This window comes from Aristolochia californica, unplaced genomic scaffold (assembly GCF_029961685.1).
Source record: "Aristolochia californica isolate CCGP_79_NKW_82.1479 unplaced genomic scaffold, dmAriCali1.0.hap1 SCAF_1, whole genome shotgun sequence".
NCBI classification, from domain to species: domain Eukaryota; kingdom Viridiplantae; phylum Streptophyta; class Magnoliopsida; order Piperales; family Aristolochiaceae; genus Aristolochia; species Aristolochia californica.
The window spans coordinates 56,662,048-56,685,815 of record NW_027181770.1 but is presented as its reverse complement, the minus strand read 5'-3'; the positions used below and the strand labels follow the sequence as shown (position 1 = coordinate 56,685,815).

At 35.9% G+C, this 23,768-nt stretch overlaps 1 protein-coding gene across 3 annotated transcripts; it reads left to right on the top strand.

The window, feature by feature from the left end:
- Positions 1-10,262: 10,262 nt before the first annotated feature.
- Positions 10,263-23,255, top strand: LOC137962475 (ethylene-responsive transcription factor-like protein At4g13040). 3 transcript variants are annotated; one of them, XM_068809364.1, is made up of 7 exons: positions 10,263-10,408; positions 11,649-11,709; positions 13,945-14,072; positions 16,653-16,740; positions 22,301-22,481; positions 22,645-22,766; positions 22,882-23,255. In XM_068809364.1, exons 2-7 carry the CDS (start codon positions 11,667-11,669, stop codon positions 23,004-23,006), a joined length of 687 nt encoding a protein of 228 aa, XP_068665465.1. In that variant the 5' UTR covers positions 10,263-10,408; positions 11,649-11,666; the 3' UTR covers positions 23,007-23,255. The 3 variants fall into 3 exon arrangements, with proteins under 3 accessions (XP_068665465.1, XP_068665473.1, XP_068665481.1); XM_068809372.1 differs by lacking the exon at positions 10,263-10,408 and adding an exon at positions 10,490-10,652; XM_068809380.1 differs by lacking the exon at positions 10,263-10,408 and adding an exon at positions 10,680-10,800.
- Positions 23,256-23,768: the final 513 nt, after the last annotated feature.

Sequence of the window (23,768 nt, the reverse complement as noted above, 5' to 3'; positions counted from 1 at the left end):
AGCTTTAGGAAGTTCGCATAGTTGTGAGAGCTACGTGAAATCGATGCTTCTCAAGGTTTAAAGTTTCAAAATGATCAAGCCTAATCAAGACATCAATCATCACTAAAGAACATCTCTTAAAAAAATACTCACAATGAAGAAAACAACAAGAAAACTTGAGTTCAAATGTAAAAGTCATATCAAAACTCAGTCACCATAGTGAATATGAAGTTTTAGGTCATACATTGTATATAAACATGTTTAGGAACATCATATATATCTCTTAGAACTTGTTAGAGTACTTAGACAAAATCATTTCCATGATGTTAAAGTTAACTTGTTGGTTGAAGTGGCACTAGAATGATTGATTAGTTTTTGCCAATGATCGATCAACTTAACTTTTGAGGACCAATGGTATAATATTAATCTATTAGTCCATCGATCAATAAGTCACATTTTGACACACAAGAAGTCTTTATGATCGATTGATCGATCAATCAATGTACTGATTTTCGCAAATGGGCGAAAAACATCTAGTTTGGCTTGGGGAAGTTATAAATACCCCACCAAACTGTGCATTGAGAAGTTGATGAACATTTATCTTCAAATCCTTTGAGCCTTTGCCCTCAATCTTGCAAAATTTCTCAAAAGTGATCTAGAGTAATAGAGAAAGCCTTAGCCTTGCAAAATTATCTTCTCTTTCCATTCATTTCCTTGCATTGCATTCAAGACAAGCTCCCTCACTCCATATTATGCTGCTAAAGAAGTGGAAGATTGGATCTCTCAAGGAGAAGGAACTCTCTAAGTAAAGGGTGTAAGTTTTATTTTATTTTATTTTCAATTTGTGAAAGGTTCATCTAGAACTTATTCAATCTAAATAGAAAAGGGCTAGCTAGAGCTAGAATCTAACACCAATCTCTTGGGGAGATTGTGATTGTAAAAAATATGTATTGAGCTATACATGGCTTAAAGAGAGCAAAAATCTCTTTGTGTAAATTTAAGCTATTAGAGCTTAAAAATAGTAGAATTTCCCAAGCAATGGTTCTTGGGCAGTAAATACCAATAGCGGAACATCGATAACAAAATTTTTCATTGTCTCATGGTGTGTGAATGCTTTTTTTCATTGAAATTATGAATTTGCATGAATCTTTGTTTACATGCCTTAGTTTGAATTTGAAATACTCAAGTCACCCTGCCCTCCTCCCCCCTCTCGAAAAGCCTCCTAGACCAACAATTATTATCAGAGTAGGCCAAACATTTGATTGAGATCAAAATCTACTTAATTTTGAAAAATATTTAATGGCATATCAAGATAAATTGCTCCTTCCCGAAGGACAATTCGCCAACCGTCCTCATTTATTCAATGGAACAAACTATGGATATTGGAAGGTAGGAATGAAATTCTTTTTTCAATCCATGGATTGGGACATATGATATGTAACCAAGAATGACACCTAACGTTTCAAATTAAATCTCTTGTGATGTAGTAATGTTTGGATTTTGGATAGCGGTTGCTCGAGGCACATAACCAGATAATAAGAAGTTCGTTGAATTCAATCCCAATGATAGAGGTCATGTAGCTTTTGGAGATAATAGAAAAAGTACCATAAAAGGAATTGGTAAAATCAATACGTCAACCTCTTTCATATCTAATGTGTATTATGTAGAAGGGTTGATGCATGAGTTACTTAGCATTAGTCAGTTTTGTGATCAATGAAACAAAGTTTCATTTGAAAAGGATAAATATTAAGTAAAGAACGAAAACGATGAACTAGTTATAGTGTGGCATAGAAATAGGAATCCCTATGTAGTGAACATAGTTTATTTGCCCTCAACTAGTGTTATATGTTTGAGTGAAAAATTCAATGAATCTTGGTTATGGCACAAGAGGCTAGGATATATAGGAATAGATTCCTTGAACAAACTGATGAAAAATAACCTAGTGAGAGGGCTACCAGATCAAAAATTTGTAAGAGAGAAACCTTGTGGTACTTGTCAACTTGGAAAGCAACACAAAGTTTCTTTCGAATCTAAGAACGTAGTTTCAACCTCTCGTCATCTTCAACTAATCCACATGGATTTAATTGGACCTACTCGAACCTTAAGCCTAAACGGAAAGCATCTCACCTTAGTGGCGGTAGATGACTATTTAAGGTTCATATGGATAGATTTCCTAGCTCATAAGGATGATGTTTTTCCAACCTTCACTAAACTATGATAAAATTTCCAAAAAGATTAAGGCTAGCATTGTCAAAATTAGGAGTGACCATGAAGAAACAAACCAAGAGCTAAACCCTAAACTATGCATTCACACTTCGAGGTATATTGTTCAAAGCATGGTATATACCATACATTCTCAACTCCTCGAACTCCTAAAAAGATGGGTTTATTGAGAGAAGACACTAAACCTTAATTGAAATAGCTAGAGCTATGCTTCATGCATACAATATGTCATATAAGTTTTGGGCCGAAACTGTAAACACCACATGCTATATCATTAATCGAGTTAGTATAAGGCTACTTCTCAACAAAACTTCATATGAGTTGTATACGGACACCCTTCCCAATATTACTTACTTTGTAACCTTTGGATGCAAAGTGTTCATATTGAAAGAACCAAAGGAAAAACTAGGAAAATTTGACTCTAGAGCCGAAATAGAAATTTTCTTGGGTTATTCTACTAATAGCAAAACATATAGAGTTTATAAAAAAACATCTATGAGAGTAGAGGAGTCGGTTCATGTTGAGTTTGACGAATTCAATTCGCCAAATTCACCCCCAATTGCAATTTCTAATGACAAAGAGGGAAACCCCTTGGATTCATCTCCGAGATCTCAACCTCAAGACCAAAATCTTGAAGAGAACCCAAATGACCCAAATAACCAAGAAGAACTAACTATGGAGCCAAAGAACTATAAGTTTATGGCTAATCATCTTTTAGAACAATTCATTGGTGACCCTCAAGGCAAAATTACAATTAGGAGAACAACTCATGAGACTATAACAAATAGTGCCTTCATTTCTCAAATCAAACCCAAAAGTTTCACCTAAGCTGAAAAAGATGACTTTTGGATCATGGCAATGCAAGAAGAATTAAATCAATTTGAAAGAAATAGTTTGGACTCTTTTACCTAGACCCAAAAAAATAAGTCATAGGAACAAAATATTTTTTTAGGAACAAAGCTAATGAAGAATATCAAGTAGTGAGAAACAATAATTGTCAAAGGATATAACCAAGAAGAAGGTATTGATTTTGAAGAAAACTATGAACTTGTGGCAAGACTAGAGGCAATTCAAATCATTTTAGCCTATGTTTGTCACATGAAGTTCAAATTGTACCAAAATGATGTAAAAAGTGAATTTTTTAAATGGGTACATTCAAGAAGAAGTATATGTTGAACAACACGAAGGTTTCGAAGAATTGAGCAGGCTCGACCATGTATACAAATTACATAAAGCTTTATATGGGTTAAAGTAAGCTCCTAAAGAGTGGTATGAAAAGAATAAGCGTATTCTTAGAAAAAAATGATTATAAGAGAGGAAGCGTAGATAAGACACTATTGACTAAGAACAATGATCAAGACTTGATAATTACTCAAATCTATGTAGATGATATCATATTTGGTTCTAGAACCTCTCAATGTCAAGAATTTGTTAGTGTAATGAAGAATTAGTTTAAAATGAGTTTAATGGGCGAACTCATAGTCCTCCTTGGACTTCAAGTAATGCAAACCAAAAATGGCACATTCATAAATTAGTCTAAATACACCAAGAGATTGCTGAAGAGATTCAACATTAAAAATCTTAAGTCAATTAGCACACCCATGAGTTCGTCCTTGAAACTTGACTTAAAAAAATTCGGCAGGGACATAGATCAAATATTGTATAGAAGCATCATAAGATCCCTACTTTACCTTTCAGTCAATATACCAACTATAATGTTCTTAGTATGCCTATGTGATAAATTTCAATATGATCCTAGAGAATCTCACTTAGTGGTAGTGAAAAGATTTTTTTGTTATTTACTTGGGATAACAAACTTAGGTCTTTGGTACACAAACTCTTCAGCCATTGATCTAGTAGGTAACTTGGATATTGATTTCGCCTGTTGCAAAATTGACAAAAAAAGTATAAGTGGTAGTTGCCAATTGCTTGGAAATATATTTGTCCCTTGGTTTTCCATAAAACAACATTCGGTTGCATTATCCACTATCAAAGTTGATTACATAGCATGTGGAAGTTATTGTCCTCAACTTCTTTGGATGAAACAACAAGTAAATGACTATGGTTTAGATGACAAATATTTTAGCCAATTGTGACAACATGAGCGCCAAAAGTCTAAGTAAGAATCCAATTCACTACTCTTGATCAAAATGCATAGCAATTAGACATTACTTAATCAGAGAGTTGGTTCAAATCAAGGTTAATAAAATTAAATTTGTCCCCACCAAAAATCAATTAGTGAATATCTTTATAAAGAAATTAGAATTTGACTGTTTCTCTAAGCTTCAATGATAACTCAGCATGAACAACCCACCTTGATTCACTTAGGCTAAAACATATGAGCTTAATGAACACATCCTACTTTTGAAGCACCAAAAGATTGAAATGGAACTCAAAAGATTACATTTTTGTCACTTTGACTAGGTCATTGATTGATTAATGCCTATTGGTTGATCGATCAATTAGAATGATTGATTGGTCAATCAAAACATAATGAACAATCATTCAAGGCACGAATTGAGAAGTTGAAGAGACACAAATGATTTTTGACCTAATCTCTTCACTCCAAATCATTTCAAAACCCTATTCAACCAAATCCTCAACTCCAAAGCCCCAAAACTCCCTTCTCTTTCGATGTTTCATTGATTTCCATTTAAAATCTGAGGCTAAAACCCTAATTTTCGCCCAAATCTCTCCCAAACTCATTTTCCACCATGGTGAGGATGAGGTGATGTCTAAGAAGAAAACTTCCATCAAGGAGAGCGATGTTTGTGAAGAAATGACGATTTTCACGTGCATTTTCGCACTCGGCAACAATGGGGAAGTTATTTTTTGAGCTTCATACAAAAAAGTATTATGGAAGTGAATAAGGTTGAAGGATTGTTTAGATCCTATAGGAGTCTCTTGGAGAGAGAGGAACCCATTTATCCCCTCCTTTTAAAAATATTTTACTCAAATCTCATGGAGGAGGATCTTGGGTCCCACAATTTGAAGGGCTCTTCATATGTGAAGAAGACAACGATTTTCATTCAGCCTATGGACTTGAAGGACCTTCTGGGCACATCCTTCATGGGCATGATAAGGTACACGAAGGAAAATTGACCGACGAATCTTCACTTGGACCTCCCGTAGAACATTCAAGACGCCTTCCTTTTGGTGTTTAGGTAGACAATTAATAGCTCCTACGAGGTTAGGATAAAGGACCTCAGCATGCCTCAAAGGGTGATTATGGAGATTATGACATATGTCCTCAACCCAAGGAAGGGGACCTTTTCGAGGCTCATGTCTGCCGATATATTTTGGATGATGGTGATATTCTAGAAGGTACAACTAGACTTTGGTTACTTTATGGCGAATCAGATGACTGACGTATCCATGAGTTCAAGAGAAGATGACTTACCCTTTGCTCATGAGAGGACGACTTACCCTTCGCTCAAGAGATCACGACCATCCTCCGATGCTGCGGAATGGATCTCTCTGATGAGGAGTCGGTGGACATCACCAGAAAAATGTCCATCAGAGCAAAGTTGGAAAGTCTGGCTTCATCAAGTGGTGAGGTCAGTGGGTACAATAGTAAATAAGGAGTTTTAGGTCATACATTGGATATAAACATGTTTAGGAACATCATATACATCTCTTAGAACATGTTAGAGCACTTAGACAAGATCATTCTCATGCTTTTAAATTCAAGTTAGTTGAACTGACACCAAAATGATCGATCAACCAGAAGTGTGCAGGCCAATATTATAAAGCATGATCGATCAACCATAGTCAATTGATTGATCATCCAAAACATGACCATATCATGCTATGATGCATGATCAATCATCCCATTTGGATTGATCGATCAATACTGTCTAGGTAATCAAATTTTACATGGAATGATCGATTAGATAGAATCTTGCCAATCAAGAACATAAAGCATGATCAATCATAGGAAGCTCACTACTCGATCATACTTGCACTGCACAACTAGAGGGAATTATGATTCATTGATCATCCCCTGACAATGATCAATCAACTTAATTTTTGAGGACCAACGGTAATATATTGATCGTTTAGTCTATCGTTTAATAAGTCACATTCTAACACAAAAAGAGATATTATGATCGATTGATCAATCAATCACTTTATAATGATCAGTCAATCAATGGATTGATTTTTGCAAAGTGGCACAAAAAAAGACTAGTTTGACTTGGGAAAGTTATAAATACCTCACACAACTGTGCAATGAGAAGTTAATAAGCATTTATTGGCAAATCCTTTGAGTTTTACTTTCAATATTGTAAAACTTTTCAAAAGTGCTTTGGAGTGAAAGAGAGAGCCTTAGCCGCACAAATTCATCTTCTCATTCCATTCCTTTCCTTGCATTGCGTTTTAGACAAACTCCTTCACTCCATATTGTGTTGCTAAATAAGTGGAAGCTTGGATCTCGCAAGAAGGAAGAAACTCTCCTAGTAAAGGGTGTAAGTTTTCTTTTATTTTATTTTTAATTTGTGAACGGTTCATTTAAAACTTATTCAATCTAGATAGAAAGAACAAGCTAGAGCTAGAATCTAGCATTAATCCCTTGGGGAGATTGTGATTGTAAAAAACATGTATCGAGCTAAACATGGCTTAAAGAGAGCCAAAATCTCTTTGTGTAAATTTCAGCTATTAGAGCTTAAAAATAGCAGAATTTCACAAGTTAGGGTTTTTCCGTGATGAATACCAATAGGGGAGCATCGATAACAAAAATTAAAATTCTCCTAGTCTCATGGTGTGTCGAAGGTTGTACATTAGAATTGCCCATTTGAAGTGGCGAAGGTTGTACATTAGAAAGTCAACAAACTGTGTTTCTTCTATGTTCCCCTGTTACTCACCTTACATCGAGCTAAGTGTTTTATGTTAGGTGGGGGAGTGCTTTTTGAATGGAGTACGAAATTACCTCCTTTAATAATATAGCTGTAAATCACACTTTTTCAAACTCCTTCATGATTTTGTTTGAAAATAAGGCCGTAAATGCTATTTATAGGCGATCAACGACCCACCAACTGACTTTGCCATCAATCACAAGTCACCATGTGTCAATTAAACACTAGTTAATGACTAAGTGAAAGTATGGGTGTGGGACAATCAATCCATATGAGACCCCTCATCATTTGAGCAGAATCTGTTACATAGCAAACCCGTACACGTGGAGAGTAATCAAACAAATACAAAGTCAGAAGCATCAACGTCTTTCTCATGCCTATTGACGGTTGTCTTCCGGTGGCAACTTTCGGTAGTAACTATGTAGGTGTCAACCAGCACTCCTGTCCTCAAAAAGATAATGTTTCTCATTTCTTTCGAGTTCAATTAACTCCTTCAATCTTTGCCTTCCCTGGTTGTGCAGTTTTTAGACTCGTAAAAGCTTGACTTATTATTTCTAGGTTTGGTTCAATAAGAGATCAAATTGAGATTTTTAGTTAGTACTTGCACCACCAATGGTCCCTCCTATTGTTGTTGAGACCTCCCACCTTGACTCTCGACCCTTCACTTCTGCTTCTTGTCGTGGATCTTGATCATCCAGGAATATTTAATAAGATTTTTTTGGACTTCTGGCAACCCAAAATAAATGAATATTAATTGGGTTTCTATCTTTGTTTGTGATATGTAATTTTCCTTTATTTTACAAAAAAAGCAATAGTAGATTCTAGACCTTTATAAGTTTTTGGAGAACTAGGGAGATCATTAAAACAAACTTCAGATTAATTAAATTTAGAAAGCAAACAACAAATAACACCTACAATCCTCTACATTTTCCAAATCATTTATTTTTATAATTAAACGAATGAAGCAGGAAATTGTTTTTGAAGAGTAAGTCTTTAATGTCTCTGATGAAATCAATGTTGCACGAACCAAAGTAAACCTATAAATTTATAGTATCAAATTAAACTTTGTGATTCCCTTCTTTGCAAGTTGTGTTCTATAACTATGTTACACGTGTATCAAATTAATTTTTGCCTCAAATATTTATTATTACAAAATACTTATATATAACCTTTTATTGCCAGAGCTAATTAAATAGAAATTTGAAGGGTAATTTTTTATTCCCACAAAATAGAAAAACTAAGGAAAAAGACTAATAAGGATTTTTTTGCTTTCACATGTAAAATTCTACAACATGCTTATGCAGGAAGCGGTGCTTAAAAAAAGGTAATCCAAAACTTGTCTATGTGGAGAAAAGTGTTTATTTGTAGGCAAAGACTTGTCGTAACTCCCCTCCCCATGGTAGTAACTTCCTTCTATAGTACGAAGTAAATTAAGGTAATTCTTCCAAATGACAAATGAGTTTTCTCCTCTATCAATTTTTGTTAGTTGAACTACACAAAGAAGTCTTTATGACAATAAGAATAGCAACAACATCTAAGCATAGTACATACTCATACAATGCAAACAAGATAAGGATATTAATGAAATGTGGCTACTCTTGGTAGTTATACCTTCAAAGGAGAAATGTTGCTTGATTAAGTAATAGATAGTTCGTACATGCCTCAAAGTTCCTAGTGATGACTATGATTAAATTTTGGTATGGATAATGAATTTTTTTTAATCTTCCTTTAATAATTCCTATCTTATTAGAGCTGCCCTTCATCAAACTTCATAACAACTTTTTTTCTTATTCAAAGTTTCTTTTTTATTTTGTGTTTTTGTTGTCGTTAAGATTTTTTTTATGCTCAAATTTTTTGTTTTTTTAGTTGAAACGACATAATCGTATGACACTGCAACAATGAAAAGGCGATTACGACATAACATTAGATATACGAACGGATTACATGAACTATCGGGCACGAAAAACACAATACTAAAATGTTACCATTGTTCACAATAAATTCTGCAATGCTAAAAGTGAATTCAACATTGTAAAATAAAAGGTATGTTTAGTTCAATTGGAGTAACATTGAAAATTTTATCTTCATAAATGAGGCAATTGAGGGGAGGCCACGGTCTCGTCATGTGTACTTGCACTTTGTGTCAAAAGTGTCATCAATTCATTAGTGAACGAAATGAAAGGTGAAGACTTTTTCAAACAAAGTTTAGTCGCATTTTTGTTTTTCTCTCTCTTGGGCATATATCGGGTCGGGAGACGTGGGCGCTTCACGGGACGTCGTTCGGGCGGCGGAAGTGGTGGGCGTTATCCGGCCCATCCATTCACTGCCCCTTGCTCACGTCGGTGCTTCCCGCGTCGGCCCGCCCCACCTTTCCTTCTTGACCTACCGAGGATGATATTAAAACAGATAACGTTTGGAGTACCCAAACCCCCCTCCCTTATTTTAATCAATCCCCAACATATCCTTCTCTCCGAATGACCAAACTACCCTTCTATCTTTTTTACTGCCTGTAAATTTTGACCTGGAGCTGAGGATGAACGATGATTCTTCTTTCATTATGTTCTAATTACCCAAACTCTATTTTTATTAGTCTCTTTATTTGGAATAGGTAGAGGGTGACCGATTACCCATAAATAATTCGGTAAATGGAAATAAATAATTTGAGAATATAAAGTTATCTATCGGGTAATCTGAGTAATTGAAAATGATTAGATTTTTCTTATCAAGTCTATTTAACAAATATTATATGATTAATCATATAAATCCTTGTTGTAGGATAAAAAATTTAATTCTGTATTTTTGTAAACGAGCAAATAGAAGAGCAGAATAGATAATCGGAAAAAAAATCTATTAAAATGTTAAAGATGATACGAGGAAATGGTAAACCACAGAATGTTTCAGTGTTTATGCTTCAAATGAATGTAGGTGACAGTCTACTGTTTCTTTGAAGCAGAATCCTGTTTATGATACTTTGTAATCATCGCCGAGACGCCATGAATAGCAGTGGAAGGATTGGTCCGTATGTAATTTCATAAGCAGATTGTACAGGGAAGAACGTCGCTCCTACTGTTCTGTCGTGGAGTTCTTTTGGGAGATTCGAGTGAACTGTGAGGGTAGTTTGGATAATTCAAGCCGGGCAAGAAAAACACATTACATACGTTCTTCAACCTCCACACAAAGACAGAAGACACCAAATTAGAAGAGAAAGGTGGTGGTGTGGTGGTAGATGCGTGCCCCTTCGCCACCTTCTCTATCGTGTCGTGAATAATCCTCCGTGTTTTCAGGATTCCTTAGATACCCTTGATTTGTCTCGCTTCTGACGCTCCGCCAACCCGCTTCTTCTGCAGCCGCAGGTGAGAAACTGGTCTTTCATCCTTCACGGGTGCTTAGCTTTTTACTTCTTTGAGCTTTTCCACGTACAGTCTCATGTTGTCTGCTCCCCGAAGGAACGGTCTCTCGCAATATTTTGGATTCTTGATGATTATATTTCGTGCATCGGTGCGCGTCTATTCGAGGGTGGTGGGTGGTTGGTTGGCCGGTTGAGTCCGACTGATTAGGAATTAGTTTGTACGATGGGTTTCTTGAGGGTGTTTCGTGGTACTGATCTCATCTAGTGTGGTTGTCTTGTGGGGTTTTGTGAAATTGAAGCTTTGATAGTTGTGTTGCCGTCAGCTTTAGAATGTGATCTTTGTTTCTGTATTTTCGTGTTGTATTTCCGTCGTAGGGTGTCTTCAAGACTGGCAATGTAAGTGTTGCAGAGTTCTAACTAAGGTTTTATTCTTTATTTCTCCCAAGTTTGATTTCATTGACTGTGGTGAGTTGGTTGATTGACTTGGTCTCTGATCAAGAGGTTCTTTCTTCTTTTCTTATGCCCGTCGGAGGTGTGTTCTTGTATTGACGTGTAATTAAGCTTGCCCTTGATCTTAGTACATACATGTTTTGAATATTTTCTGGAAAAGATGGTGATCATGTGGAATTATTTCAGCTTTCGGCGGACTTTCGTATACTATTGGATTGTTTAGGTCACACCATTCCCGAACCAATTTATTTATAATAGTACTTTTTGTACAACCTTGTAGACCCTTTTTTTATCGTGAAGATTGCTGAAACTATACCTATTATTAGGGTCTTCATTGCTTGTTAGTGGGTTTTCCTGGACAGGGTGTTGAAGTCTCTATCAAAATATCAATGAAGTGTGTTTGCTTTCTGTCTGATTACTCGTTAGCTTAGTAGGGCGTTTGGTACCAGTAGTACCAGTGAGTGTAACTAGAAGCTTTCAATGTGCTTCCATCAGGTCTGCTTTAATTTCTCTTTGTCACTCCCTTTACCATTTTGCAGGGAAAGCAAAAAAGTTTATTCATATCATAACTTTATTTTCTGGTTGTGCCATTTGGTTCTTATAGACCCTAATGAGGACATATGCTACTAAAAGTGACAAATTTAGGTGACTTAGAATAGTCACTATTTTTATGTTATTTCTTACCTGTTATGTTTTGACTGCAATCCATAATTTCAATTTTGAATTATTGTTTCTTTTATCTATTGCCTTCTAAGCCTACATTTTTTTGTTCCTTTTTGTCCTTTTCAAATTAGAAAAAGTGAGATCAAACAATGGTGAGCTTACGTCGACGAAGACTTCTTGGACTTTGCCCTGGTACAGTTAATCTTATCTGTTCACTGAATTCTGGATCCTGAAACTGGATCATGCGTCTTATATGCATTTCTTTAAATTCTGCATTCATTTACTTTTATATGAATATGTTGTTTCATATATTATGCCTGATTCGAGCAGTGTCTCATAGGGACCCTGTGCTCTAAGTTTTAACCTCAGGTGCTTTTGTCTAATCAGTTTCAGTGAACTGTGTCAATTTACCATGAAATCATTTGCATACAGCTTTGTGGCGATGTAAATTTGTGAAGCTTTCCTTCCTTTTTTTCTTTTTATTAATATTCTTCTTCCCACTATGTAGCTGTAAAATCTCCCGCCCACCTAATGAAATTGGTTGCCCCTAGATTAGGACCTGTCTGATGCTCATCATCATCTTGGTTATTAATAATAATCATCAAGACGGCTTTATTCCAACTATGTGGAGTCAGCTACATGTGATTTATGTTTCTGTTCTGATCAAATTAGGTAACTACCTTTCTTCAAGTAGGTTTCAAATCATTTTAAGTCTTCCTCTATTCTTTTTCAGCTAGTTTGGAGAAGACTCCTTTCTTGCAGTCTCTAAATCTTCATATTTTGATTTTGTCATTCCTTCATCGCAAGACATCTCTTCCTTGTCCTATCTCTGCTGCCTATATATTTTCCAAGTTTTGTGTCTGCAGTCTTCATGGCAATGCATGACTGGTCTAGTAGTCATGCTAAAAAATTGTCTTAACTCTTTTCAACATATGTCTATCACAAAAATATCAACCCAATCTCCACATAATGGTCCTGCATGAATTCCTGGAAGTAATCTTCTGAAAAAGCATGCTTATATTGGGTTTGAAAAATATTTATATGTCATTTAGTGGCTATGGTTTGTCCTAATCTTGGTCATCTTGTGGTTCAATGACTTGCAAGTTCTAGCTTGTAGCTCACAAGTCAGATTGCAAAATAATCAAGTGATAGGAACCCTCAAATTTCCAAAAAATCAAGGAAGAAGGAAGAAGAAGCAAGAGAAAAAAGGTGGCACACATGTGGACCTATGCACATGCATGGGGGGTAAAAGAGGAAAATGATACTCAAGGGAAAAGCGGAAATAAGGTTAAAAGTCAAGGGTAGAAATGGGAGTCCTACCTTTGTTAAAGAATCTCTAGAAGATAAGATTGTAATTGATTTAGACGTTTCCTAGATTCTCTCCTTTGATTTTATAATCTCCCCTTGATTGATGTAATGAGGGATCCTAATTGATTGAGGAGTGTAATTAGGGAACCTAATTGATTGAGTTTCCCTAAACATGTGATGGAAAAAGTGTAAAGAAGGGTCTTGGTTGAAGGAAAAATCAATCAAACCTATTCCTCAAGTATCTCTTGCCTTGCTCTCCTCTCCCTCTCCTAAAGCTCGTCTCCTTCTCTCCCCTTTTCTCCTACTTTGTCTCTGTCTCTCTCTCTCTCTCTCTCTCTCTCTCTCACTCTTTTTTCCCCTATTTCTATCTCTCCCTTGCCTAGAAGAGCCTTAATTCTTTATTTGGAAGCTGAGAAGATAAGACCTTGACGAGGTTCTTATCATCAAGGTGGTGGTTTACAAGCTTCTGGGTTCTACTGTAGATACTGAAACCCATCTTTCAATGTAATGCCAGAATGACTTAAATCTATCTCTATTGTTTATATTTTCTTTGAATAATATTTTTGGCCCTTGGCTATGAAACTGTTTTTAGAGTGAAATATTGATCATACTTAATGACAGCTGAGACATCACTCGATTAACGATAACTACCTCTCAGTGATCAAAATTTCTCAATAAGTAAATAAACCCATATGATGTTTAAATATTCTTGTTTAAATGGTTTATGTTATCTATTGGAATTTCCACAAGCATACTAGCAAAAAAAAAAAAAAAAAAGAAACAATTTCAGGTTGAAATTTAGTATGTTATTGGACACCTAAAATGGTGGAGGAATGACAGTGTTGTGACAAGGCATATTTGTGGAACAGCCAGATATGATTATTGGTTCAGGCACATGGAGTGCTAATATAAACGGTTATGAGACTTGAGAACATTTTGGAGATCTTTTGATACATAGTTCCATAAGCTATCAGAAACTGTATGCTGAAATAATTTGTCTTGGTCTTTGTTTATATTGGACTATCAAGAAGTTCATTGCTTCTTTGTTTGTTTTGAATACGATTTCCTTGGGTTATTGTTTTCAATGTGTATAGTCTTATGTTTCATTGCTTTCCACAGGAACAAATATTTTCTTGCCTCAACTTCCACAATCTGGTGAACGTATAACTCAGGATGCAAAGTGGTCAACATCAGCCAGTGTGCATCCAAGACCTTCCAGTGACTCCCTTGAGCATAAGGATGTCAAAGTTGGTCTCATTTAACCTTTCTTTATATTTACCCATGTAAATTAGTTTTCATTATTTGTTTGGCATCTAATTAGCATTTCTTCTTGGCTTATGTCGCTTTTAGGCTTAATGTTAATGGTGATGTTTATCCTCATATATGTTTGTATAGGTGTAGAATAATGTTAAAGATTATTTATTTATTTTTGAATGAAGATGTATAAGCTAATAAAAGAGTAAGGATTACAATACCATGTTAAAGTTTTATTGCCAGGAAGTTTTGGTCTTCTTTTGATTTATTGTTAAAACTTATCCCTGATAAAGTATTTAATCAACTATTTTTTTCTTAATGGTAGATGTATATTGAATATGCATTTTAAAGTGAGAAGGCCCCCCTAGGGGCAGTTAGGTACAAGGATGCAAGAAAGAAAAGAACGTATACCAAAATTAAAAATAAAAGTGCATAAGATACAAGGCCATCCAGACAATGGCAGATTTGGAGGAGTAAATTCCAGACAGCAAGATTTTACCAAGAAGTTCAACTCCTAGCCAAGGAATAAGATAAGTGTTTTGCTTCCTTTGGCAATTTAATTGAAAAAACCATGAGCATGGAGCAGAAGTCCTCGATTTTGTCAAAGCATCCCAACAAATGATGATTGCAAAGTTTTGGTCCTGCATCAAGAGTCAGAGATAGTGAGTTAATAGGGTTTTTAACCCTCCCAACAGGCTCTTAGCTTAGTCTTGTTAAGCTACACCAAAGGGAGTAGAGAGAAATAGAATGATCCTTACAAAACAATTACTGATGATACCTTGAACTCACAGGACTTTGGTTACCCATCAAATTTCTATATTAAGTTCAATCTCAACCACATCTTAGGGTTAGGAGTCAGCTCTTTGTAAAAAAAAGAGCCCTTGATCCCCAATTATTCCTAAGCACCTAACTAGTAAGGTAAATGGATTTCCAGGAATTTGGTGGATAAAAAAGAGTCTAATGAATGACCTTCCAATGATTTCTTTTGTTAAGAATAGTCCCCCATGAGTCTGAGATTTGGAAAATCTTGTTGTTTATTACTTTGGAAAGAAGCCTTCCAACTTCAGCTACTAATTTTGGATGGATCCACATCTAACTTTAATGTGGTATTAGAGTGGGTACCTGTATTTGGATCACAACCCAAAATTGTCCATTTCTAGAGTCTTAAAGGGGGGTGCTAAGAATAGTCTCACATGGATCTAGCATTAGTAAGATCATGTGCTTTATACCTTGGAAGAAGCCTGCTAACTGTGATTAGTCATTTTGGGATGGATCGCCCCAACTTTAACACGTTTGATAGAATTGTAGCATTTAAAATATATTGACATTGATTAGAGGAACACATTTATGTGTCCAAGGGCCTATCCCACTTGTTTTCAACTCCTTTGGTGGTTTGGAATCACTAAAAGCACATTGACCTCAGCCGTGAAAATTGGATTTATGTGACCTTGTGGCCTGACCTCAAACTTGGACCTGTTTTAATTTGGTCATATGTTTTGGTTTTAGAGGACATACCATCTATTACATAATTTTTTATTAAAGCTTGATAAAAAAGTGCTTGCTATTTGAGTTTAGATTTTATTTATTTCAATCAAGTTTGAGTTTAGGTATTTGATTGGAGTATTCTCCCTAACAGGTTTTATAGTTTGGAATACCCACTAGTCGGCATTTTTTTAATTGTGCATAACAGTTTCATTGTTGTAATGAGCACATATTTGGAATGCTTTCTTAATGATGGCTTTAAGTTTTGAATCGTAGTCCATCGTTGTTTGTATTCAACTAGAATGATTGGTTTCTCAAATTGGCCAGATTTTTGGACTGTTTATTGTACAAATGACATCTCTTACTGTGCTTGTCACAGGGTTTACTATAGTATAACCTAGGATTCAATAGGCAATGATCGTATAACCTGATAGAAATGTCTAAATTTTAGTTCAAATATAGTGGAGGTTTCTTATGTAAGCACTTGGTTTCATGGATTTGGATTGAAGTCTAATGGCCGGGGTATCATGGAGGTGTGAGTCACAAGAGTTCAGAAAGTGGCAAAAACAAACTACAGCTGGGTCAACTTATTATAATGAAATAATGTAATGGTATCTTTAAAGTACTAATACTGAAGTGTATGCAAGTTACTATACAAATTCAAAACAATATTGATCAAGAGATGAAGGTGAAAAATTCTAAAAATAAATAAATGAGATGAAGGTAAAAACTCCATGTTTCATTATCATTTTTAGGATTTATGATTTCATTCATTAGATTTCTTGGTAGATTTTAAATGAATTGAGACTAGTAGTTGAGACACTTTATAGTGCTAAAAAGGTTGAACATGTCAAAGAGAAAATTCTTCAGCCATGCCGCACTCTTAAGTATTCAGCTAAAGTGAATTGAAATAAATAAAAACCAGAATTTACTGTTTCAAAAATGTGAGAGGTTCAAACTTACGAAAGAGACTGAACTGTTTCTCTAGATAGTGGTTTTTACATCTATTTTGATAGACTGGGTGTTGTAAGATGATTATCTTTATACTTTTTAGACCTCCATGTTTGATGTACTCACTGTTTTTTTGACAGATGAGCGTTTCTGAAGCTGGTGCTGGATCAACTAATGCATCTTCCTCAAGTTCACCACCAAAAGAAGAGCAAAGCCCACAATCTTCAGGTGTTCTTACCTCATAAAGAACCTATTTTCATGGTTCATTTTGCTGATGGTACAGGATATTTTTAATTACATGGTTGTAGTTAGAATCCAATAATTTATATATTTTTATGGCATCCTGTGATTAATGTTCTATAAGATGTCTGCCTAAGTTAATATTGGGATTATTCTTCTGTCTTGAATCAAATCATACAATATGAACTCCCTTCCCTATATTAGGCCATGCCTCTTGTATCTGTGGCAGGAGCAGATTATCTGGTGGACTCCGCCTTGGTCTTACTACCTGCCCCACTTTACTATCTGCTTGGCTCAAATTCTAATTTGATGGGAATTCTCTTGGCATCTTTGGTCCAGTGGGCATGGGTAGCATGGTGAGAGACTCTGCTTATTCGATCTTATTCTGGTCTAGCAGGTTTGGATAGCAGAACTTTTAATTGGAGTCGATCTCGTGACTTTGCATTTATTGATCTGGTGATTATGCAAGGACTTGGCCCTGGTAATCAGCTGGCTTCCAAAGCATTCTCCTCTGTGGTGGCTCATTCTTTTCTTTAGTCTATTGCAAATAGTGGTGTTTGCCATCCCTCAGTGTTTTCAGAGTCTAATCCCATCCACTCGGAGGTTTGAGGCATTCCTCCTTAATTTGTAAAATTCATTATTTCATTACTAGAAATAACCCATCAATTTAAAAAAAATCATTCAATCTGTTAGAATAGTCCCACATTGATCCAAGATTAGAAATCCTGTACTATTACACAAGAAGAGTCCTTCTAACTTTGTCTAGCCATTTGGGGACTGAGTTGAATCTAATTTTAACATGATATTAAAGCAGTTACCTGTATGTGGCGTCCAGCCAAAATTTATCCATGTGTATGAGCCAAAAAGAAGACTCACATGTGAGGGGGGCTGTAGGAATAGTATGCATTGATCCAAGATTACAATGATCCTGTTCTTACTAAATGGGTAGAGAGGACTCCTAATTTCAGCTAGTCATTTTCAGATGGGCTTGGACATAACTTTAACAAATACAATCTCTTGAAGGTTAGCCATCAAAACTATAAATTTGGAGAGTGGCCTCTGTTAGAAAATACATGCAGGGGTATTTTGGTCCTTTCATCACCTCTGCGGTTTAATTTTTTTATGTAATCTTGTTCTACATGTTGAGTTATGTTAGTGGTTAAATTTTCATTTACATAGGTACATAGTTAGGGAGATATAAGGAAGCTTTATTAAGTGTATAGGATCATTTTGTAATTCTTAGCCTAAACCTATTATTTAAGAGAGCTGGGGTCATGCACGACCCCCCAACGAGCCTTCTTTGGCTCTGCTCCCTTTCTCTCTCTCTCTTTTTTTTTTCTTTCTTTCTTTACCTCTTTTTCTCTTTCTTTCTTTGCCTCTCATCCTTCACCAAAATCCTTGCTTTTTACATAATATCAGAGCAGTAGATCACTGCTGGGAGCATCCTACTGCAAATTTTCATCAATTTTGAATGGGAACGACTTCCTAGAGGCGTTTTACAAGTTTTTCAGTTACAAGTTCATCAAAGTTCAAGTTTTTCCTTTTTTCTCTGCCGTAACCTTAGGGTTACTGGTTTCTATTGATCATTGAGGGATTCTCTATGATTTGATTGCCCTAATCGGGTTTCTTTTGGAATTTCTTGGGATGTGCATCACTCATCTCTGTTACCATGCCTGCGTCATCATAGAATTGCTGATGTCAACCCTAATTGATAAGTATTCTGCATGGTTCTTGTTGAATTTGATTCATTTTTTTCTGGATTTTGACCTGTTAAAGTGCGCACATCCTGATTTTTGCCCTAACCCTAATTCTGCAAGTGGGGCCCACTTTGGTGATAAATTTGGAAAATGTTTGGAAGGATTAATTGGTCATGTTGTGCTTCTATATCACTAATATGGCTGAAACAGGAGAAATTTACACTCCGTCTGAGAGAATTCTGGATTTGATAGAAAAATACAATTATGATTACATCTGAGAAATTGACAGGGCTTAATTATCTTAATTGGGTTAAGTCTGTCAGAATGTACCTCAAGGGCATAAATAAGTTGAAATTCATTAGAGATGATCCTCCGGTTTCTCCAGATGATGATTGGGAGGTAGAGGACAACTAGGTTATGACCTGGATTGTCAATAGTATCGTCTCTACATTGAGAAATCAAGTGATGAATTGTCAGACAGCAAAGGCTATGTGGCAGTCTCTAGAGTCTTTATATGCTTAGGGGAGTAATCTTTCTCGGGTTTATGAGCTGTATACTAATTTATTTGGATTAAAAAGGGGAAATACAACCATGACAAAGTACTACTATGCATTCCTTGGTATATGCCAGGAGATTAATGTATATTGCCCGTTTACTACGGATGAAAATGAGTCGAGAAAATAACAAAATCAGTTACTGATTACAAAATTTCTTGATGGATTAGACACTTAATGTTTTTGCCCATCCACTAGAAAAATATTTGTGTCAGCCGATGTTACTTTCTTTGAGGATGTGCCGTTCTTTTCCTCTGCATCGTTACCCTCAGATTCTGTTATATCACTTGGCCTTACATATGTTATCCCTATACCAGTTGATGAGCTTGTTGGACCTTCACAAGTTGTCATTGTTGAGAAATCATTATAGGTATATAAACACAGGAAAAAAAGTCTCGCCTCAAACTCTAGATTCGTCTCTCACACCGAACCATGACTCTGAATCATCTAAGGATTCTGAAGTTAGCAATTTACACCTTCCTATTGCACTCAGGAAAGGTATGTAGTATCCTTTTGTCTCACTTTGTATCTTTTAGTTCCTTATTTGACACTTATAAAAAGTTTACTTTGTCCATCTCTACCTACGCTATTCCTTTTTTAGTTTAGGAGGCTCTTTTATCTCCTCATTGGAAGCAAGCTATGGATGTTGAAATGGAGACATTGATAGATTGGGGAACTTGGCAACTGTGTGATTTACCGTTAGGAGTCAAAGTTGTTGGTTGTCGATGAGTTTATAATGTTAAATATAATGCAGACAGCTCTATTAAGCGGTATAAAGCCAGGTTGGTTGCCAAGGGGTATACTAAAACTTTTGGCATTGATGTGTTTGAAACTTTTTCACATATTGCTCAGCTATTGTCTGTTTGTATTTTGATCTCAGTTGCAATAAATCAAAGGTGGCCCCTACGTCAGTTGGACATAAAAAATACCTTTTTGTATGGTGATCTAGAAGAAGAGGTGTATATAGAACAACCTCCAGGGTATGTTGCTCAGGGGGGAGATGCATAGAGTATGTAAACTCAAGAAGGCGGTTTATGGGCTAAAGCAACGTTTGCGTGGTTAGTTTGAAAAATTCAGCCAAGTCGTGATATCGTGGGATTCTCGAGGAGTCATTGTGATCACTCCTTATTTGTAATGAAGAGGTCCTTTGGAATTGTGGTGCTTGGTTTACGTAGATGACATTATCTTATTTGGGAGCGATATTTCTGGTATAGAGGATACTAAGTTTCGTTTGTCTGCACATTTTCAAACCAAAGACTTGGGGCGTTGAAATATTTTCTGGGCATTGAAGTGGCAAAAAGTAAAGGAGTTGTGATGACACAACACAAATATATTACTAATATGCTTCAGGAATACGGTTTGTTGGGAGCAAAACCAATTGATACTCCAATGGAAGTGGGACATGATCTCCCAGATTATCAGAGTGCCGAATCAAATGACAAAACACAGTATTGAAGGTTAGTGGGTAAGTTAATTTATGCGACAATTACTAGACCTGAAGCTAGAAGTTGCACATAGTATCTGAGGCAAGTGTAGTGAGCCAGTTTATGGAACGACCTCACAAAATACACCTAGAAGTTGCACAAAGAATTTTGAGGTATCTGAAAGAAGCACTAGAAATAGGTCTTTTCTTTAGACCCAATAACCATATGAAGATAGAGGCTTTCTCTAATGAGATTATGTTAGGTCCAAACTGGATAGGAAGTCAACCTCTGGTTATTGCGTCTTCTTAGGAGGCAACTTGGTCAGTTGGGAAAGTAAAAAGCAAAATGTTAATGTTGGTCAGATCAGTCTCATGGGAATTGGGTTTCAACCAGGCTGAACCGATGAGTATGTTTTGTGATAATCAGGAAGCGATCTTCATTGCAAGCAATCCAGTTTTCCATGAAAGGACTAAACACAGAGAAGTGGACTACCACTTCATTCGAGATGTTGTGATGAAGAAGAGGTAGTTACTCCGTTTGTCCGATCTGGAGATTAGTAGGGAGATGTCTTCACCAAGGCCCTCGGCAAGTAAGAGTTTCTATTATTTTGCAACAAGTTGAAACTCTTGGATATATACGCCCCAACTTGAGGGGGAGTGTTAAAAAAAAAAGATCCAGGGGCATTTTGGTTATTTCACCACTTATGTGGTTAAATTTCTTTATGTAATCTTGTTCTACATTTTGAGTTATGTTAGTGGTTAAATTTTCATGTACATAGGATACATAGTTAGGGAGAAACAAGGAGAATAAGCTTTATTAAGTGTATAGGGGCATTTTTGCAATTCTTAGCCTAAACCTTTCTCTCTCTCTCTTTCTTTCCTTTCAATTTTCTCCTCTTCCTCCACCAAAATCCTTACTTTTTACAGCCTTTAAACTAGAAATTGTTATATCCTTGGATTCCACATGGGATCTTATGTTGGTTTATCAAAATCCTACTCTAGTATGTAATAGTTCGTTTTTCTATTATATCATGGAGACCACCTTGAGCAACAACTATTTATCCATTTTAAGTTCAAAGATGAGAATTATGGTGGCAAAATCACTTTTTACTTTTAAATTGAATATTCAGTTACTATCTTATATTGGGACTAGAAGCTGTGCCATTAATAGTTGAGGTTTTTTTGCACTATCCATCTGTAGCAGATGATCTTAATTGCCTTAACTTTTTCTATTATCTAACTAGATGTATTTGTTTGCTACGATCTGCTACATTGGTGTGCAAGGGGAAGAATCTCAAGTGTTCTTGACTGGTTACCAGCCTGAACCTACTAATAGAAAGGGTCGTAATTGAGAGATCACATTCAATCGTCCTGGAAACCTAGCTAATGAAAAAAATGGGCTTCATTTAAGATAAATATTCCAGATGGTTCACATACGTTTGGGGCTATTCAATTAAGATAAAGATGTCCAGATGGTTCACGTTCGTTTGAAGAAATCCATGGCACGATTATTCAAACAGTGGCATTTGCCTTTAAATTTCTATCTTGTATCTGCCTGCTGGACTTTTCAATTGGTTGGTGCACGTCTACTTGCTAAAGTTTCATGTGCTTGTAAATGCAACCTGAATGTACCAGAACTATGTTCTCTTTCTTTCAACATTCTTATTTCGTTGGTTGTGCTTACATTTAAGATTTGTTCATACCTTCAAATACTATCTATTTAAGTGATAGCAAATGAAAAGATACCAATGTGTTGTCTTTTCCTAGTCCACATGTCAAGTTATTATGCTTCCTATAACAAGGACAAATATTCTTGCCATCATTTTTTTGTTTTTCTTCTTTGCCTTTAAGTGAATCTAGCTTTTTATGCATAGGGAGGGAAATAAAGCGTCGAAAGCGTCACCGAAGAAAGCTTTTCATCGATCACGAACCATGTGCAATGAGGGGTGTCTATTTCAAAAATCAGAAATGGCAGGCAGCTATAAAAGTGGACAAGAAACAAATCCATTTGGGAACTGTTGGAACACAGGAAGAAGCAGCTCGTTTGTATGACAGGTACTTGAGAACTAGTATTTTGCTTCCTTTAGTTACCTCGTCCTTTCTTTCTGAGATGTAGCATACACATGGTTGGTTCTTTTGATTTTGAGGTTTTCCCTTCTCTAGTTCTCTCTAACTTGCAGTTCTTGTCCACCATTTGAATCAAACATTCTGCAAACAGAGCAGCTTTTATGTGTGGAAGGGAACCAAACTTTGAGCTGTCTGAGGAGGAGAAGCAAGAACTGAGGAAGTTCAAGTGGGAGGAGTTTTTGACTTTCACCCGTAGTGCAATCACTAGCAAAAGTATGATCAAAACTCCCTGTTTCTTCTACATGGCTGGCTTATGATCCTCTGTGGTTGTATTAAATGGTGTTTTTGTTGGGCTGATTGGTTCCAATTTTATTGTCTCCATTATCAGAGCACAAGAGAAGGGCAGGTGCAAGTTTTAGAAAGAAGTCAGAGCCGTCTCAGAGCAGTGGGGATCGAGCAGGCAGTGAGCTTTCAGCGTCGGAGGAAATGGGACCAGATGATTCACTTTCTTGATAGTTTGAAGTTCAAAATCTACCAGACCAGGCTAAACCCATGAAATTTTTAACTAAAGGGCTAATTTTAGCTGGCCTCATTATTTGATTGGTGTATAGAAGGGCCCCTATTAGGGCATATGATGATGATCAAGTAGTTTCTTATCTTTTAAGCAAAAGTGGACGTTTAGTCCCCATAAAAAGAGCTCTCATTCAAGCCTACAACCCCTCACACGTTTAGTTTGATACTTTGAATAATAAACAACTAAATTACTAAAGTTCATGTCTTCAATTCTTTTTTTTTTTTTATTGTATTTGTTCTCACAGTTCTTCTTCCTCTTCTTCTTTTCTTTTTTTTTTTTAATTTTTTTTGAGAATTGTCTTTTGCAACTTCTGAAAGATAACATCATTTGTTGGCCATCAACTCCTTTTGTTTTTTTGTTTCCTTTGTATCTTTTTTTCTCCCTCTTCTGACGCCACAGACTTGAGACTGAAAAACTGAAAAGTCACCTTTAGTGAGAAAAACTCAAAATTCAACGGATAACTACAGAAAAATTATTTAATCAACTCGATGAATGAATCAATATTTTTAATTCTTAATAAATTTTATAACTTTTTTTTTTAACTTGTAAAATTTCTAGCCAAGACATAATTATCCAAACCAATTAGAGAACAAGTAATTTAAACTACTTGAATTTTTTATATTTTTTTGTTGGATAAATGATACCATTAATTAGGTGTGGCTTCGAACTGAGCTGGCTAGCAAGTAGGTTTTAGGCTTAAA